At 33.6% G+C, this 17,346-nt stretch overlaps 1 protein-coding gene across 1 annotated transcript in view; it reads right to left on the minus strand.

Moving 5' to 3' along the window:
- The window catches only part of l(1)G0020 (RNA cytidine acetyltransferase l(1)G0020), a 71,136-nt gene extending 54,080 nt beyond the window's left edge, over positions 1-17,056 (minus strand). The window contains exons 1-2 of the mRNA XM_089088351.1: positions 16,899-17,056; positions 176-267 (exon numbers count right to left, since the gene is read on the minus strand). Of these exons, the coding sequence (XP_088944477.1) occupies positions 176-267; positions 16,899-17,003 (197 nt within the window). The 5' untranslated portion in view covers positions 17,004-17,056. The remainder of the gene's footprint in view (positions 1-175; positions 268-16,898) is intronic.
- Positions 17,057-17,346: the final 290 nt, after the last annotated feature.

Below are 17,346 nucleotides of genomic sequence, written 5' to 3' on the forward strand. Positions count from 1 at the left end.
GATTACCAGGTTCAGCATCATAACATACAAGTATACATTCAGCACTGGAGTCGAGTCTTTGTTTAAACAATGGGCGTTAATACCTTTTCTTTGGTTCCTTATTGCAATTATTACTTATAGATAACAGTTTTTATGTGATTTAAAGATTCATGTTCAATAAAATAAACTTAAATACCTGCTAAATCCAAGATCCTTTTTGTAGCACCAAAGAACATTAGGCCGTGACTTCACCTGGGATTTTGCAAGCATATGATGAAGAATTACAATCTGAAAAATAGAAAAGACATTGAAGTAACATCCTCTGCTTTTAACTAGCCTATACAGCCTATACATTATAGCCTATACATTTTAAGCCTGTAAAAAGCTTGAAATAAAAGTTATACTTTATATATATGGGATCTCGAAAGCCCGGTAGCCTTACACAAACATCAACAACTCACATTCTTGTTCATTTAATCAATATTATTTTAAGAAAGAATTTGTTGGACCCTACTCTCTTTCCATTTAAAAAAGAATGAAAAATCAGAAAACATGTAAAACTTTTAATTAAGAAAGTGAGTTAATAGCCTACTTTTAAAAGTTTGGATTTCACAAAAGCTGGATTGACTAATTGCAGAATTTAAGATACTTCCCCTGAGTGACAAAACCCTGTCAAACTTAAGACATCCTCAACAGTTTGGTACTGCGAGTTACCAAGGTTATTAATAGTTGATCTTGCCCCTCCCCTTCTCTTTCTAAAAATTTAAGCCCCATTTTTATGAATTATGATTTTATCCTATTTTAGTTTTTTCGTTTTTACATTCCATTTCTTTTCTTCTTTTTTTTACAATGTCCCAAGAATAAATACCCTTATTCATTTCCATATGGTTTATATAATACAGTTTACATTGTAAATGTTTTAAAAAGCAATGGGTAAAAAAGCACCTGGTTTTACTTGTTGCAACCTTATAATGCTTTGAGAAAACATGCTATGAAAAATGGCTATGAAACGTTTGCATAAACAGGGACTTAGGGGGGGGGGGCAATAGCTTCCCTCATATTCACGCTAATCACTGTTGGTTTTCAGTTCTAACGTTATTCTCCAATTGAATTAGAAAAAACGACATATTTTATGTATATTTAATTTTAGGTTATTTTTAACATCACATTCAGGACAGCCCTGAATATGGGAGAGATAAGTTTATTTGTAATTTAAGCAATTTAGTCTGCTGATTTTCAACAATAATTTTCAAACCTATTCTTGCAACTTGCAGCCTAGGCTGTCAAACCCTCTGAAAATTAATCAATTTTGCAAAATTTTCCTCTAGAACACTCGAATAAACAGTATAATTTAAGTTTACAAACGTCTACAGTAGGCTGTATGAAAAATGCAGTTCAATCCCACTTTCTATGGCTATAATAAGAGAATCCATAATATGTTCTCCCCTAGTCTTTGCTGCATTCCTTAGGACAAACACCATCAAAGTAATATATAAAAATGGGGATAAAACCCAACCATGAACGATTGGGTCCAATTGGATCCCGCATTTGAAAGGGCCCCGCGCCGCCATCAAAATGAACAATTGATTTTCGAAATTGTCAAACGTTCTTAACAATTCCAGCAAGCATTGCTTCTGGACAAAGATCACTTTCCAGGCCAAAACCAATAAACAAAAAACTATGTAATATTAACAATAAATGAGGATAGTTCAAATAGTTTATCAATTATGTTGACTGAAAGTGAAGACACAAGGAAAATAGATTTTAAAACCGTTTTAGAAGTATTTGCAGAACAAAAATTTTTAAATATGTAAATTTATGTGCCCATATTTGGTGATGTAAATTTCAAAAGGCATTTTCAACAGTTTCATAATATCTAGGGGACATATACGTAAATTAATGTTAGCACAAAATGAGTACAAAAAAGATTAAAAGAGGACAAAACTGTAAGCTCAAAATGAACAAACTGGACCATCAAATGAGAGAAGATCAAGAGAACAACCTGAGAATATAAATGTACAATGTGATAATAAAAAACCAAGACAGTCAAAAGTGACAAGACCAATCCAAGCAACTAAGACAAAAGGCCCAGAAAAATTGTCTAAAGTAATGATAAACGAAAATAAAGATCAAAGAGATATATAGTTAAAATATTAGCAAACCAACAATTAGAACAATTTAAAAACAAAACTGAAGAATATAGAAATATGCGGTGAAAAGATAAATGGCAGTGAGAATCACAACAACTCAAAAACGAAAGTGAAGAACCAAAAGATATGCAGTTACAAGACATGTGACAATGAAGATCAGAATGAATAAAAATAAAATGAATAATAGAGAAATGTGTGGTTAAAAGATATATGACCACAAGAACAAAGAAGTATGCAGTTAGAACTACAAGCAACAGCAGGTATCAGAAATTCCCAATGTTGAAAATGAATAACAAAGAAGTGTAAGGTTAGCAGAAACACTAATTCAAATAACAAGAGTTTCAAAAATGACAGTGAAGTAGACCTACCTGTCCCGTCAAAGGACAGCAAGAATCAGACTGAGTTATAAGTGAAAGTGCAGAAGGAAAAAAGAGGTACTTATGTACATAATGGTACACACTTGAGAACAAACTGGTTTTATCTGTCTGTATTAAGACAGAATTAGCTTACACTCAGCAGAAAACAAGAGATGGGTGACAGAATATATTGGACTTGGGCTATAGTTTGGGCTATATATTTACGAATTAGGGGGTGGGGTGTTGGTAAAGTATTTGGTCAGCAAGAAGTTAGAAAACAATTCTTACTTCATAATATGCAGAATAATTGCAACTAACACATTTTGCATGCGGACCCACTATACTTTACCCTCCCCCTCCCCCTAATGCGCAAAAATATAGCCCAATTTTGTTCCTAAAGTATTATATTTTTGTATATTTCATTAGGACTGACTTAACTTCACTTCTTGAAAGTGTACCATTATGTACACAAATACCAAAAAAAATATTATGTTAGAAGTACAGCACCATCACAATCTTTGATACCAACAAATTGCAGCATAAAACCCAGTAAAAACCTACAAAGATGCCAGAAACTATGCAAGTGTTATTTACAAGTTATTGAGACCCTTCAACTTTGTATGTACTCGCTGTAGAGTCATCTATTATCCCAAAGGAAAAATAGCCAACAAAGATGATTCACTTAAGGGGGAACGAGGTAGAAACATTCCCGGCTATCTCTTCCATGTTAAATATTTTTAGCTTGTCTGGCGACAACAGACGCATAAAAGCATCGATTTTGGTCCCCTGATCTACCAACATAATCTGAGTTTGTTATTTTTATTACTTTTTTTTTACTAGGCTTTCTAAATTAGGCTTTTTTGTGCAAATTGCATTTCAACTTGTCTAAAAGAACAGTACATACAAGTTTAATAGCTTTAACACGAATTTGTAGAGAATTTTGAAAGGAACAACTTGACTTTTAAGTTTGTTTCCTAATTAATTCAAAAAAGACATTTTCATCAGTTTATTTATAAAAGTTGTTACCATTAGTTTTATATTAGAAACTCCTGAACTGTTGAATATTTAGTTTCAATGGGCGGGCATAAATACAGGTTTTCAGGTTATAAACGTTCAGGGTTTCAACTTGTATCGAATGACATCAAAAGTGAAAGTTTCAACATATTATGCAAATAAGAATGTTCCTCAAATTAGGTTGTGGTCAAAGATTTTGAAAGAGAAGAAAGGCAATTAAAGAACTTGGCCTTGTTAGTTCACAAAAGTGCTTTGTGAAAGATGGTAAAGAAGCGTAATAAAAGAGGCATTGGCTTGGTTACTGTGCAGAAGCACAGAGAAAAACTAAAGCAAAAATACAAAAAGCGTGGAAGACCACGACCTCCAAAACATTTTTCTCGACTTGAATGAAACATCAAGAAGAGCCTGCAGCAGAAATCCCAAGACTGTAAGTTATAACTGCGGGTCATAATTTAGAATCGGATATTTTAAAAAAATCTCGCTGGATGGTTAATGTGCCATATTTTCTAGAGCTACGAAGAATTAGTAATCAAACATATGTAAGTAACACTTGATTAATTTTGTAGCATGAACCTTTCAAAGACCTTAGACTTATTATAGGTTTGTGTGCTTTTAGGGGCTTAGATCCTAATTCTCATACTTCTCTTAGGAAGTTGTTCGGATGAATTAAATAGATTTAGACTGATAAACAAAGCAACACGGGCAACGGAGGAGAGGGCAAATGCACATTTTGTATTTAAGTTTATTTAATGGTTTTCTTTTTTTTTAATTCTATTCACCTAGAGACTTTCAAATTAAAACACACTAAATTTGCCTTATGAAAACGCATGTGACTTTTGACCCTTCAATTTTTATCGCACTTTGCCCCTAGTAGAAAAAATGTTTAGAAATGTAGGATAAATCAAGGAAGATACAAATTTTTTGTCGCAAGGAGAAGGGCAGGGGATTATAGCCCCCTAACAAATAGCGCAATTTCTAGGCATACAACTATAATTCATTCTATTCTGTAGCGTATATCTTAAAAAAATAGACTTTCATCTATGACCTTCTACCTAGTCACTGGCAGATCCAGGGATGGGCCCACTATCGTACGGGCAAATGAAGTACTTAATCACGATTTATGGAATGTAGTTTTTTTTTTTACTTTTCCTTTATATATTTTAGTGCATAATTTTACATAATATTTTACCGGGAGATACATAGGTCTCTATAATATTTTGACAAGAAAGTTAAAAAAAATGAGGGGGGGGGGAGGTTATTGAAGCTTCAAAACTTATAACTCTTTAATATCTATCCCATTTAGTCCTAGTAGGAATTTTTTTTGATAATACGGGATAAAGACAGGAAGTAAAATATTATTTGTCGCAAGAAGAGGGGTAGGGGATTGCAGCCTCCTAACAAATAACGCTTTTTCTAGGCATGTACCTATCATTCATTTTATTTTATAGTGTAAATCTTTAAAAAAAAACAAGACCTTGATTTATGACCTTCTGCTTAGTGATATTAACAATTTATCCTTATAGTTTTTTCTTACTTTTGCCTTATATATTTTAATGTATTGTTTTACATAATATTTTACCGGCATATGCATAGCTTCACATAATTTTTTGACGGGGAAGTAAAATTAATGCGCGTCTAGGGGGGGAGGGGGGAAAAACTTCGAAAACTAGGTTTCTAGGCCCTAATTTTCATTCTTATGAGAAGCAGTTCAGGTCGTCGACTTTTTGTCCTAAAGTTCAGCAGATAGTTCTAAAATAAGAGCAGCGAATTTAGTTTCTTCAGTTCATATCCCTTGTAAAAAAAAAAAAAAAAAAAAAAATGTTTTTAATTAAAAAAAAATTAAGCAAAAAAAATTTAAAAAGGGTTTTATTTCTGTTTTGTTTAATTGTAAATGGAAATGTAGAGAGGTCAAAGAAAATTTCTATGTGTAGGCCTATTTAATCTGGTAAATAAAAAGTAAACGTTAAATGTCGTGACAAGAAGTGAAGAAAGCGATGGTAGTATTTTGTAGGTTCGCTTAATTAGTTTTGTAGCGTCGCTTCGACACTTTTTTGTTCTATTTGAAGGTCATAACTTCTTGTAGTCGTAACAGCATAAACTCGAGTCTTATATAAGCAAGGCTGTATCCAGGGAAGGGATATATACCGGGTTTGAATCCCCCGCCCCCTCAAAAAAAAATATAGCAAAAATGCACATAAAAAATTTTTTGGTATGTTTTTTAAAGTTTTTGTTACCTCCCACCTCCAGACAGAAATACTGGATACGTTCTTGCTTATAAGTACAAATAAAACCTTATGAACATCCTTGCTCACAATTTCCGTCACGTAGTTTTGCCACGTATGTTCTAATGCACAGCTTTTTTTTGTTGTTTTTTTTTGTATGGAGAGTTGAAACTGGTCAAAGATTCGTAAAGTAGGTTTATAGATACATTTTGATGGATTTTCTAGTGAATTTTTCCAGATCAAAGTGACAAGGAGCGCTGGAGGGTTAGAACCACCAATAATTCGTATACCATTTTTTCTTACCGATTTCTCTCCTTTTAATTTCATTCAAATGATAGCCTTTTCAACAAACATAGCTAAAAATGAACAGAGATGGGGAAATTAAAGCACAACACATCTTTTTTGTCGGAATCTAAAAGACACACAAATAATATTACGTAGGAATAGCCCTGGAACTTACAACTCTTTCGCTTTTTCATTAGGTCCCTATTAAAAACAAACTTGAAAGTGCATTAAATCTAGGTTAAATAAATTATTTATCGAAATTAGGGGGAGATGATATTGTATGACCTTAAAAAAGAGTGTAATTTATGTGAATATAAGGATATTTAACCCAATTGATTTTGCAGGGCAAATATTTGACAAATGTTAGACATTATTTTTAGTTTTTTACTTATATGATCTTTGATATGCTTATTGAATATTACTTATTATTTCCATAAAAATAAAAAAACTATATAGAATTAAAAAGGAACAGATATGATTGTCTTCAATCACTTTTCACTTGTAAAAAAAGGTTAAGAACTCTCACTTTCTGATCGAATGAACACCCTCCGAAGTTTCTGCGACCATGAGATAGAGGTGGGGATGAGGAAGGGGTAGTCCCCTTACTATACAGAATAAGTTCAGAGCCTTTTGGGGTTTAAATTTACTCTTTACTTTCATAATAATAGCATAGACCAGAAATCAAGAGGGATTAAATATTAATATCACAATTTTGATGCGTTTTTTAAGTTTTTTTTTGTATCCCCTCCCCCCTGAAAAACTAACACCCCAAAAAAATCCTGGATATGGTCCTGGGATATATATACCGATTCCTCCCTCCACCCTCCCCACGTCTCTCCCCTAGAACTAATTCTGTGTTTCTCTGAAGGCTCAATGAGAGCTGAGGATGTTTTGGCATTAAAACTCACCCTTCGAGAGATTTCCATCCCTTGCTAGCTATAAAACAACCAGAAAACCCCACTGTAGTGATTTAAAGCCCTTATATGCACATTCCTGGAATTGCAAAAGAAAACAGAGAATTTACCTAAGATGGTGAAATTTGTTTAGATCTTAAAAATATTTTGGCTGGTTAGGGATGGAGGGAGATGCCTCAAAGGATGCATTATGATGCCAAAAGATCCCAACTCTCATTGAGCCTTCAGATAAATACAGAATTTGTTCTAAGAAAGAGACAATGGAAGGGTAGAGGTAGAGATTGATGCATAATCCCTTGGGCTGTATCCAGGACTTTTGTTTGGGAATTTATTTTTTTTTTTGGGGGGGGGGCAAAAATGCTTGGGCCTAGAAGCGTCACAGCTTTAAATCCGGCACCCTCCCCCCCCCCCCCAAAAAAAAAAAAACTTTCACATCAAAAATGTGAAACTGATATTTAATCCCTCTTGATTTCTGGGGATATCTCTGTCTACGCTGTTATTATGAAAGTAAAGAGTAATATTAAACCTCAAAATGAGTAGAATTTATTCCGTATAGGAGGGGGACTGTCCCTTCGTTATCCCCACCTCCACCTCATGGTCGTAGAAACTTTGGAGGATGCTCATTCGATTGGAAATTGAGAGTTCTAGTCTTTTATTTACAAGTCGAAAGTGATTGGAAACCAACCAGCTGGAGGGTGGGGGTATTTTCCTTGATTTTTTCCGGGGGGATTTTCTTTGCCCTTAGTATAAAAGTGGGTGAACGAAATAGCTAGGTACCACTCAAATACAGGTACAGAAATTTACCACAGGACAGGGTAATGTATCGTGGGAGGCAGAGACTCCGATAACAACAGAAATGGGGTAATGAAAGCCGATCGTGGAGGAAAATGATTATTCTAAATCATAATCACTCGTAAAACATGTTTTGCGTTGAATGCAAAAATTTACACTAAATTTTCCCATAGCTTACTTGGTTGGGATGATTATCAGCTGTAGAATGCTTGGGCACTTCTATTTTACAGGAGCTTGTACTGATGATTTTTTTTTTTATTGTAGGTGTCAAGACTTCAATCGTATGTCAAACATGATGTTTGACAGAGAGTACATTGTTGGTTTGCGCTCCCGCTTTATCTTCAAATGTTAATCTTGCCAAGAAGAAGCTACGCTTCACACTGATATCCCAGTGAAATTAAAAAAGTATACTAAAGCTAGCAGCATTAAAATAACAAAAGAGGAAAAAACACAACTGCCAAAAAAACGACCGCTCAGCCTGAAACGGAAAAAAATTTACTGGTCAATTAAAGGTATGGACAAAAAGAGGCAACAAAAAGAAACCGGGTCTAGAAGTATCAACAAAGAAGTAGTAGTTGCTGCAATAAACGCCAGCATGACCCATGCCCAGATTCAAGAACTTTTCTCTACAATTGGAATTAACTGCTCATCGCAAAAAAACATTTACCAAGTACGAAAGCGTTATCGGGGAGTCCATAGAGAAAATCCTTCACGATAATTTGCTAGAAAACGGTAAAATAGAGAGCCGAATGGCATTGAAGGCTGATGGAAAGATTGACTCCAACAGAATAGTCAATACATGGTGCACACGAAGTATTGGTAATAGATACACTGCATTATCTGGTTGTGGTGTTGTAATTGGGTTCTATTCAAAAAGACTCCTTCATGTAGGAAATAGAAACAAGTATTGCTGTGTATGCATGACAAATTGACAGCAAGAATCTACTTCAGTTTCTGAATATAGATTTTTTATGAATTGGAGTGGTTCTAGCACAGCAATGGAATCAGACATACTGGTAGAGGCCTTTCGTTTTGCACCAGGTATGCATAAACTAAGATATACAAAGTTTATAGCCGATGGTGATTCAAGCACCCATTCAGAAATTATTACAAAGGTATCATCTGGTGGGATAGTAGAAAAAATTGAATGCACCAATCATGCTTGTAAGTGTTTGAAAGAGAGGCTTTATAACAAATGAAAAGAAAGCGCCAAATGTAGGAAATTTCTCAGTGGTCCAGTAATAAAGAAATTGTGCGATTTTGAAAGAAAAGCAACTGTGAAAACCACTACGCATGCCATGTCGTCAAAAGATCTGATTAGAGAGTTAAACGCAATTCCTTTACATTTTTTTCGTGGGGACCACAGACAGTGTCCATCTTGTTGTCAGTTATCCAGAAAAATCGTGGAACTAGAAACTGAAAAATCCCAAGCAGTGTGTTCATTAGCCATATATTTGAAGCATTTGACACCCTCATTAGACGAGATCGCTTACTGATCGGAAACGGCACAAGTAATTTGGCAAAGTATTTATGAGCGTTGTTGCTAGGTTTATAGGCACAAAAAATATAATGGTAAGCAAAAGGGGACGTTATAACACCTGTGTTACAGCTGTAGGAATACGGTATGCAAAGAGGCATTTAGGTCGCCAAGAAATTTTTACGAAAGGCATAGGAGCAAGCCCAACTCGTCAATTGAAAAAAAACTTACATGTGAAAGAATTATGGCTAGCTTACGGAAAAAAAGTGGAAAGCCAAAAAGCGCCTATTTGGCAGTGTTTCAGGGAAGATTGCTAGCCGAGGATATAAAAACTATGGGCCCAACGCAATTGCTCCAGATCTTGACACAGAATCTTTGGAAAATGCAAAAGTGGCTGTTTTGCAGTGCTTACAGTGTTCAGAGTGAGAGATTTGCCAGATTGAATTAGCCACAAACCTTCAGGGACTCTGTATTGACAATAGTTGGCAGCTGCAGAGAAGAAATATAATTACTTCTTCAGTAGCAGGGCTTATTTCAAGCGGCGTGTTAAGACAGTAGCTCCAGTAGTGAAACAACTTCTGTATCCAAAACAATACAGAATTACAGCAATGGAATACAGTCATATCCATGAACCAAAGGCAAAGTCGTCTTTTGAAATAAAGTTTGACGGCAAAATTAGTCCTGCTGCCTTACATATCCACAAAAGTTTTAAATTTTTGGCTGCTAGTCCTGACGGTATAGTATTGTTCCCATCTGGTGAAAAAGCCATATTAGAGGTTAAATGTCCCATAACAGCCAAAGAGCTGTGTATCACTGAATGGTTGGAATCACAAAACTCCAGTTGTATTGAAATAATTGACAGCAGAGAAATCAGACTAAAGAGAAACCACAATTATTATTACCAGATTCAGATGCAACTTAAGTGTTCAGACATCAAAAGTGAATATTTTGTATTATACTTTGGTAAAGGTTCAATATACATGGAGCGAATAGTTTGTGACAGGGAGTTTTGGTCACAAAAATGCTACCAATGTTAGAAAGATTCTTCTTTGAAGAACTTCTCCAGAAATAGTTGATGGTATAGTTCCAAGAAGCATGGAGATTTGGGAACCATTCCTTTGAAGCAATTAACTTAGTTTTGTATAGATAAATGAATTTTTGTTCAATGAATTCAGCTTGAATCAATTTTTACTATCATATAAAGCATTTTTACTATCAGCTTTAATTAATATTTACTATCATATGATAGTACCACGTACCATCATATAAAAAAATTTAATAGCCATACCTCCACAATTCTTACTGTTTGATCATTATAGTTCATTTAACTAAGGTTTCAACATAAGTGAGGAAGCAGCTGTTTTGCCTATTTTTTTTTATTGTCTTATTAAGATTATTGTTACAAGATGTTGTTGTTTACAAAAATGAGTTCCTTATCTTTTCTTTTTTTTAGTATTTGTCATGTTCATTTTAATTTTTCAGAATTTGGAAGCTTTTTAAAATCAATAGATCAATTCTATAGTTGGACTTTTATGTTATCATTGGGATAATAGGGAGACAGTAATTGTCTTGGACAGCATTATTTGCTCTTTTGCAGGTAGAAGGGATGCAACTAAAGAAATATACTCTGTTTGGCCTTTCCAGTAATTTATTTACCTCTTTGTATGGCTTCTTTTTTGAAACAATGCTTTATGCTGCAGTTCAATAAACTTTTTCTAATGATGAAAATAACTTTTAAAAGGGTACATCATATGCATATACATTTAAAGGATCTGCCTTTCACACATATAAAGGGCTCCTGAAAGGGGGAGAGGGTACAAGGAGGTCATGTACAAGATCAGGAGACGTTGACAGTAGTAGTAGAAGAGTTGGCATTTATAATAGCAATAACAGTAGTAGCAATAGCACTAGTATTATAAGCAGTAGAAGTAGTTGCAGCATGTACATAGTGCTCTTGAGTAAGTCAAACCTCCCCCTCAACATATCCCTTAAGTTTTCAATTAAATACACAATATTGGTCTCGTGATATCACTGATAGTTTCCTTTGACAGCTTGCATGCAAATAGTGTGTTTTGATTTAGTTCAATCTTTTTTCTCAATATTCCCTGAAACTTTCACTGTAATACCTTTATGCCACCATAGTACCATAATAGCCTAATTAGTAGCAGTACGAGCATTAGTGGGAGTAACAACAGTAGGAGTGGTAGTACACTCTAAAAAATAAATTTGATTTCCAACTAATTTTTTGCTGGAATTTAAACCAGTCAATTTTTTTGTTGAAATTTTGAATTGTGTTTGGGGTCCATCAAATTTTTGAAATTACTAAGATTTATTTAGTTTTCAGCAGAATAAATGTAATTCCCAACGAAAATAGGCTTTGTTAATCAATATTGTTTGGATTTGTATGCTAGATCAATTTTTTTAGAATATCATATTGAATTTGATTAAGGTAATTTTATGAAGGTAATGATTAAGGTATATTATCAGTATTTTCAAGGGTTTTTTGGTAGCCTTGATGGAGCATTTTCCTTCTAAACTAGCTACAATAGCAACATTTTACCCTATTCCAATAGTGTTTTCAAGGGTTTTGGTAGCCTTGATGGAGCATTTTCCTTCTAAACTAGCTACAATAGCAACATTTTACCCTATATTATTAGTATTTTCAAGGGTTTTTGGTAGCCTTGATGGAGCATTCTCCTTTTGCAGGTAGTTTAAATTAGTTTAAATTTAGTATGTTATATGGTAATTCGAATCAAAGGTTGGAATTACGACAGAAAAAAAAGAAGCTAATTGTCTTTTTGAGTAAAAAAAAAGAGCATAAAATCTGGGTTGACATGAGTTGAAAAAAGTTTAATTTACACGTCTAGAAAGTGCTTGCACAAAAATTAGTCTACAAATATTATATATGCATAAAACTTTTACAGGCGATTTTGTTTTGTAATACATTTGTTTTGTGTCCTTAACTCGAAAATGTGTGAAGCTGCTACCCTTTTCTTAAAAATACCAATTCTCAACATATTTTACCCTCTGAATCCAATGTTTTTCTAAATAAACCCTTGTGTGATTTTTGTTGATAAACATAACAAATAATTTTTGTCAAATCTCAAACATTTTTTAAAAGTGTAGTTGTTTGTACGTATTGTCTTTATATCAGTTGAACATCCCCCTCATCATGACCTGAAAGTTTCATCCTAAAAGCTTAATAACTAAGAGATCTTCACAGCAAACTTTGACATTTTAATTTTTATCCTGATCCTTAGTATGAAAAGAGGATAAGCATAATAGCTAGATCCCACTTGAGGACGTTAACAGAATTTTACCTCAGGTGACACAAACATTTTGTGGGAGGCAAAGATTTCAAGAAGGCCAAGAATGGGAAAGAGCTTGTGCCCTTAGAGAGGAATGATTCTTCTAATACATCATCATTCATAAAGCATGTTTTTTGCTGAATACTTATATTTACTCAAATGTTTTCCCAAAGCTAACTCTGTTGGGATACTTTCAACTGTAGAATCCTTGTTTACCCCTATTTTTCACATTATTTTGGACAGAGCTAAATTGGAAGCAAGTCTAAAAACTCAATATATATAAATTTTCGAAGCGTAATAAGAAATTTCCAGGTAAATTGTTTAGATTAGAAGAAAGGATGAATTGCACTGTTTTTATATCTTTTTTTCATGTCATACCAAATAATTAATACAAACAAAGTATTTTTTCTTTAAGTTACTAACATTTTTTTTTATTTGATCATGGTATGTAGGGAAAGAGGTATAAAATGTGGTTTGTGCAGTATGTTTTGTTATAACCTAATGATATACGTATTTTTATTTCTATAGGGTGTGTTGTTTCTCTCCAATCACTGTGTTCAATTTTTGCTTACCAGAATAACTCCTTTTATTACAATTTAATTAGCCCTCTTTAAATTTCGTTGAAATGATGAAATTGTTAGCGGGTTTCAATAAGAATTTCTGAAACGCAATATAAGTAGAGCAATAGGGTTTCAATTTATTAATCTTTTTTGGCATGGAAGGAGTTGCAGAAACTTTGGAAGGTGCTCATTCAGCAGAAAATTGAAAGTTTTAGTGTTTTTTATAAGAGTCAAGGGGATTGATGCCAACCCAATTCCCTCCCACGCCCTTTTTTGCTACCCTTCTTCCAAAATTAGGCATTTTGTTCAAAATGGTAAAAAAGTCATGAAGTTTCACTGTAATATCCTCATCTTTTTTTTTTTTTATACCCAGGATATAGCCCTCCCCCCTTCTCAATCATAAATACTATATGGAAAAAAATCATTAAATTGCGTAATTTTTCATTCTTGCCCCAGGGTCTATTGGGGGCAAGGCACTACAGATATATGAATCTGAGTTGTCAGATTTGTAGCCCCTCCCCCTCAGTTACTTTCCAACATCCCTTTCAACAAGCCATGAAAGTTTCTTATAGAAATTTTTAACAACCCGCCTGCAAATAATATGCTCTGATGTTGATCAATAACCCTTTTAAAATTACCTGAAAGCAGTCGTAATTAGAAGTGGCCAGAGTCACAAGTAGTTGCAGTCAAATTAATGAATGGTTGCAGCTGTTGCAGAAGTGGCAACAGTAGGGGGCCTGAAAGTTTCAAGTTAAAACCCTTAGCTATTCCCAAGGTATTACAGATACACTTTTTTTATAAGCCATTTGTTCATAGTGTCCTTTGATTTAGTTAAAAAAAAATACCTCTCAACATTCACTAGCATTTCACATTGACACCCTTACTCTTTTGGAACACATGTGTGTTGAAACATTCCCCCCTTTTTCAGTGATATATGCTGTGCGTAAACAATCGAAAAATTGCATGATTTTTAAATTGCCACATAATTTGCCCCAAAATGACCGTATTCTTTATTGTCAATATTTTATCAATTATCCTTACATTTTTTTCTCTAAATAATTATTTTCAAATTTTATTCCTCCTTCCATATAACCAGGATGCACACAGTGGTTTTTTATTTGGTAAATTTCTTGCAGATCATATTATTGACTTACAAATAAAGTAAACATACCACTTGATGCCTTTTTTTTATGTTCTTTCCAAATATAATAATCATTTTTGTCAGAAATAAATTTTAGCCCCCACCCCTATATATACCAATTCAGGGTATATATTTGCAAATAGGGGGTGGGGGGAAAGTTTAAAATTATCTCTCACTTACATCAGAAATAAAATTTACCCCCACCCCCCTAATGTGCAAATATATACCCTGAATTTGTATAAATAGGGGTGGGGGTAAATTTTGTTTCCTACAAAAATGATTATTATATTTGGAAAGAGCATAAAAAAAGGCATTGAGTGGTATGTTTACTTTATTCACAAATCAATAATATGATCTGTGAAAAATTTACCTTTTATTTAGTTTGAAATACTCCTCAGCATCCACTGAAGTTTCACATTTAGACCCATCACATTTAGACACAACCAGGTTAGAACATTTTTCCCTTTCCTAATGACAAATCCTGCATAAACAATCAAAAATTGCATAATCTATAAATTGTCAAATAGTTTACCCTTAATAAGCATATTCTTTCTTGTAAATATTTTATCAATTGTCCTTATGTTTTTCTTTAATTGATTCTTCTTCCTTTTTTAAATTACTAGTCTTTACTCAACTTGACTATAGGTTAATGCTGAGAGCAAATAAAATTCATCAAATCTGTCCACTTTTTACCTTTTTTGTGATTTTGTCTTTTAAAATCAGGTGACAGCTTGAAACCCTGCTATTCTGATTTTGCTCAGTTAAGATAAGGACTGCCTTCTAAACCTGTTTATATTCATCAAAAGATAACTGCCCCAATTTTGTACAGTAAGATCTCTTCTGCATAGCTAATTTTTGGTTTTCATACTGTCCAGCCTTAAGACCTGCTGCCTGTTGAGTCAAATTGCATTCTTGCATCAACAATTTCCAAATGAATTTGTTTGGCCTGTTATAGGACATCACTTGCTCTCTAAAGGGTCCCATAAACAAATACAAAACTGGAACTCATGTTTTACTTTTGCTTCATTCAATGTAAGCTTCAAAATAGCTGGACAAATTTATCACAAAATAAATTTAGCAGCACACCCATCACAGACCCCTGAAGGTGATTTTGAACTATATTTATATGGCCAAATATACTTTTTAAACTCTAATAGAAATGTTAAAGAACACCTTTCAAATATTTTAAATCATTAGATCAGTCATAGCCCAATAGATCTAAAAGAAGAAATATTGTGAAACACAAACAACTATGATAAAGGTTACATGAAAATGCAATATATATATATATATATATATATATATATATATATATATATATATATATATATATATGTGTGTGTGTGTGTTTATTTATCTATCTATATGCTGAATTTAAATTTTGCTTACAAATTTATTATATGTAGAGGGGGCCCTGCAAAAAATTCCAATTGGGCCCTGCACCTAGTCAATCTAGCCCTGTCTACACTTGCAAGGTGGCATTACTTAGTCCAAAGCTGCAGCTGACCATCTCTTCACATGCATGATATGAACAAAGTTTCATTCCTGCTTTTATGAGATGTTATAATTCTGGAATATGAGCATAATTATGTCATGTAGTTTAAACTATGTCAAAAAGTTTAATTATGTCATGTTAGGCACTACACAATCCCTTCTAAAGGTTTAGCAATCCTGAATCTAAGCATAGCCTAGCATTTATTTGTGTCACAATTGTGTTCTAGCATTTATTTGTGTTCTAGGCTTATGCCAAATATTATCTTTGAGTATGAGAGTAAACAAAATAATGTGATTTTAAACAAATATGCTGCATATTGGGCAATAAGGTAAAAATTTTATTGTTTAAATTTATCATAATCTTGTGCAAACCTGTATCCAAGAGCTACATATTGGAATCATCAGTGGAGGGGGGGTCATTTGTGAGTGAAAAAATTTATTATATTTTATAAGAGCACAAAAAGAATATATCCAATAGGCCTAGTGCATTCACCTTGTCCCTGTGTCAGTAATGGAATTATGTATATAGTGTTTTAGAGGTTATTACTTGGCAAGAAAAAAAAAAAAAAAAAAAAAAAAAAAAAAAAAAAAAGACTGTCATCCTAATCAAACAATTGAGACAAATGTGCACTTGAACAAGGTTTTGACCTTACTCATCTATCCAACTACCTAGGACCAAACAGTATAACCAAACCATCAACCAAATAGAAATGTCCAAATCTATGCAAAGTTGTCATCAATAAATGTAAGTCATTGTAAATTTACCAGCAAAAGCACCTTAAATCTAGCAAAATATTTCCAAGTAGTACCTTCCATTAGGGCTCATCAGAAGAAATACCACCTGCCTGAATGGGTTTTGAGGCTTTACTTTCTTTACCCAGCACAGTGGAGCCTCTACCATAATATCTTTATGGTATTCCTATGTCAGGTAAAACTTGTAAAATACATGCATACTAGTAAAGCTATTCAAAATTACATACAAAATGAGTTTCATTCTTTCCTTAATAAAATCCCAGAGGTCACTGAGCAAAGACCATTCTGGAACAAATAGGGCCTAAAGACTGGTCCAGATATGAGTTATAAAACAAAGTCTTTTATTGGTATCCGGAACCAATTAAAGATTTAAAGTTCTTCAAGCTTGTTTGAAAACAGTCTACAATTGGACTATTGGTATTTACCCAATACCAATAGCTAGGCCAGTTATACCTGATCTTTCCCTTTGTCCCCAACAATTACAAATAGAGATCTTCTGCCTTGATTAACTCCATTCTCGATCAAGGTACGAATTCTGCTATCAATTTTCTTCCTCATTTTGTTGCCAATTCCAGCTCCAAAAATTGAAAAACGTGCAAAAGCAAAATTGAATTTAGCGGGTGAATTATTGTGGTCGACAGCGATTTTTATCTATCACAGAAATATTAAATTCATAAAGAAGGTAAAATAAGCCAAATTATGGCTAGTCACTGAAAACAATTTACAATTGTTCCTAAAGGCGTTAAGCTCCCCCCCCCAAAAAAAAAATTTAAACTACATAAAACTGTACGCTAGTGGCGAAATATATAAATGTAGGTAAACTACTATTCTGTTTCTTAATTTCCCCAATAATCGTTGATTCAGTCTGCAGGTATTAATTTGAAAGAGTGACTTATGGCAA

This window comes from Artemia sp. Qi Xiang Cuo, chromosome 4 (assembly GCF_049724085.1).
Source record: "Artemia sp. Qi Xiang Cuo chromosome 4, ASM4972408v1, whole genome shotgun sequence".
NCBI lineage: Eukaryota > Metazoa > Arthropoda > Branchiopoda > Anostraca > Artemiidae > Artemia > Artemia sp. Qi Xiang Cuo.